Source organism: Sphaeroforma arctica (assembly GCF_001186125.1).
Source record: "Sphaeroforma arctica JP610 unplaced genomic scaffold supercont1.5806, whole genome shotgun sequence".
NCBI classification, from domain to species: Eukaryota; class Ichthyosporea; order Ichthyophonida; genus Sphaeroforma; species Sphaeroforma arctica.
The window spans coordinates 120-1,841 of NW_014034752.1; the positions used below are offsets into that span (position 1 = coordinate 120).

Consider the following 1,722-nt stretch of genomic DNA (forward strand, 5'->3'; position numbering starts at 1 on the left):
TTGCATATATAGATAGGTACTAATACGTTATGAATTTCATTAAGCATCGTTTCGTAGGCACGATATCAATATAACCATGGTACTGCAACTCAGATTTTTCTAAATAGCAGACGATACAGCCAAAAATCGAGTATGCGTCTGCGTTCATTGGGTTACGCCCGTCAAAAATATAAATGAAGTGGGCGAAGTATCTCACAAGACTGTGAAGCTATATACACAATATTCGTATAATATTTTAAAAGTTGCGATTTGTACTCGTACTTTTCTTGCAAGAATTTGAAGCTATAACTCGTTCCTCTAAGAGTTGTGCATGTGTATACCTGTACTGAAGTGAACTATTAAAAAGGAGCACGCCGCGAATAAAAACTACATGCACTGCAATTATGACCAATCCCCACACTTCGATACTTGCGCTCTTTGTATTACATCATACACGAGCGAATTCATGCATATGGCAATACAGGGCTGCTACAGATTCAATACACTGACGTCATGAATACATCACACACTTAGATCCATACGCCCAGGTCCATAGACACTCACCGAAGCATATAAATAGCAATGAAACCACCAGCCAGCCAGTATTCGGCAGACATCATCTGCTCCTTGGCATTTAAATCGTACAAGTTGTAGATGAGCGGTTTCTGAGCCTCTTCACCTTCATCATCCTCTTCCTCGAAATCATTATCGGCCTCGAATTGCTTGTTGCTTAGGAAGATCATGGCGAAAAACTGCGCATAGATGTGGTAGAGGTCAATTGACACGAATCGTAATCAGAAAGCATGTAGTGAAAAGCGTCGAGTTTGGTGTATATGGAGCCTATGTCTCCAGCAGGAGATGTATGCGAAAGGAAAATTGAACACAGAAGTAACAAATTGAATGCTGAATATTTAAATGCGTTATGTCTTCGTATATAGGATGCATGCTAATATCGTTGTCGCCCACTCACAGAATGCTTATATATCCTCCCTTTAACATTGAACTTTATTATAAATGGAGAAGCAGGCACGTACAGTCTAAGAACGATTCACGAAAACGATACAAGATGCGCAGCAGTGTGTTTTATGAGCGAGAAGGGCTACCACGTGTGAAGCACACACGCACCCCACTTACAAAAGTGAAAATCACAATTCTTAGTAAAATAATAGCGCCATTCAAGTCTCGATATGGAGATGTGCAAATTTGCTTTCGGACCTAGACAAATGGTCACTAAAATTATTGTAAAAGTATAGTTTAAGCCCACCGAAAATATCAAAAATACGTCAAAGCGAGCGTCTAATGGCGAACTGTATTATCAGCACCCGATCAACTGCACATCAAGACAAAAACAAGCTCTAAATTATAAAACTGGCCTATAGAATACAAGGGCACGCATGATCCACACCTACCAGTATATATATATATATATATATATATATATATATNTGTATCTGTATCTGTATCCATATATATCCATATATCTATATCCATATATATATATCAATATCTATATATATATATATATATATATATATATGTATGTGTGTGTGTGTGTATGTATGTGTGTGTGTGTGTATATGTATGTATGCATCTGTGCATGTATGCATCTGTGTATGTATGTAAGTATTTGTCTATCTATCGATCTATCTATCTATGTATGTACGTATGTATGTATGTAAGCATATATATATATATGTGTGTGTGTGTGTGTGTGTGTGTGTGTGTGTGTGTGTGTGTGTGTGT

At 37.5% G+C, this 1,722-nt stretch overlaps 1 protein-coding gene across 1 annotated transcript; it reads right to left on the minus strand.

The window, feature by feature from the left end:
- Positions 1-543: 543 nt before the first annotated feature.
- Positions 544-722, minus strand: SARC_15238 (hypothetical protein; the record flags this gene model as incomplete). The annotated part of the gene is made up of 1 exon (XM_014290637.1): positions 544-722. A coding segment is annotated over one exon (179 nt), but the record flags the coding sequence as incomplete, so codon positions are not given.
- Positions 723-1,722: the final 1,000 nt, after the last annotated feature.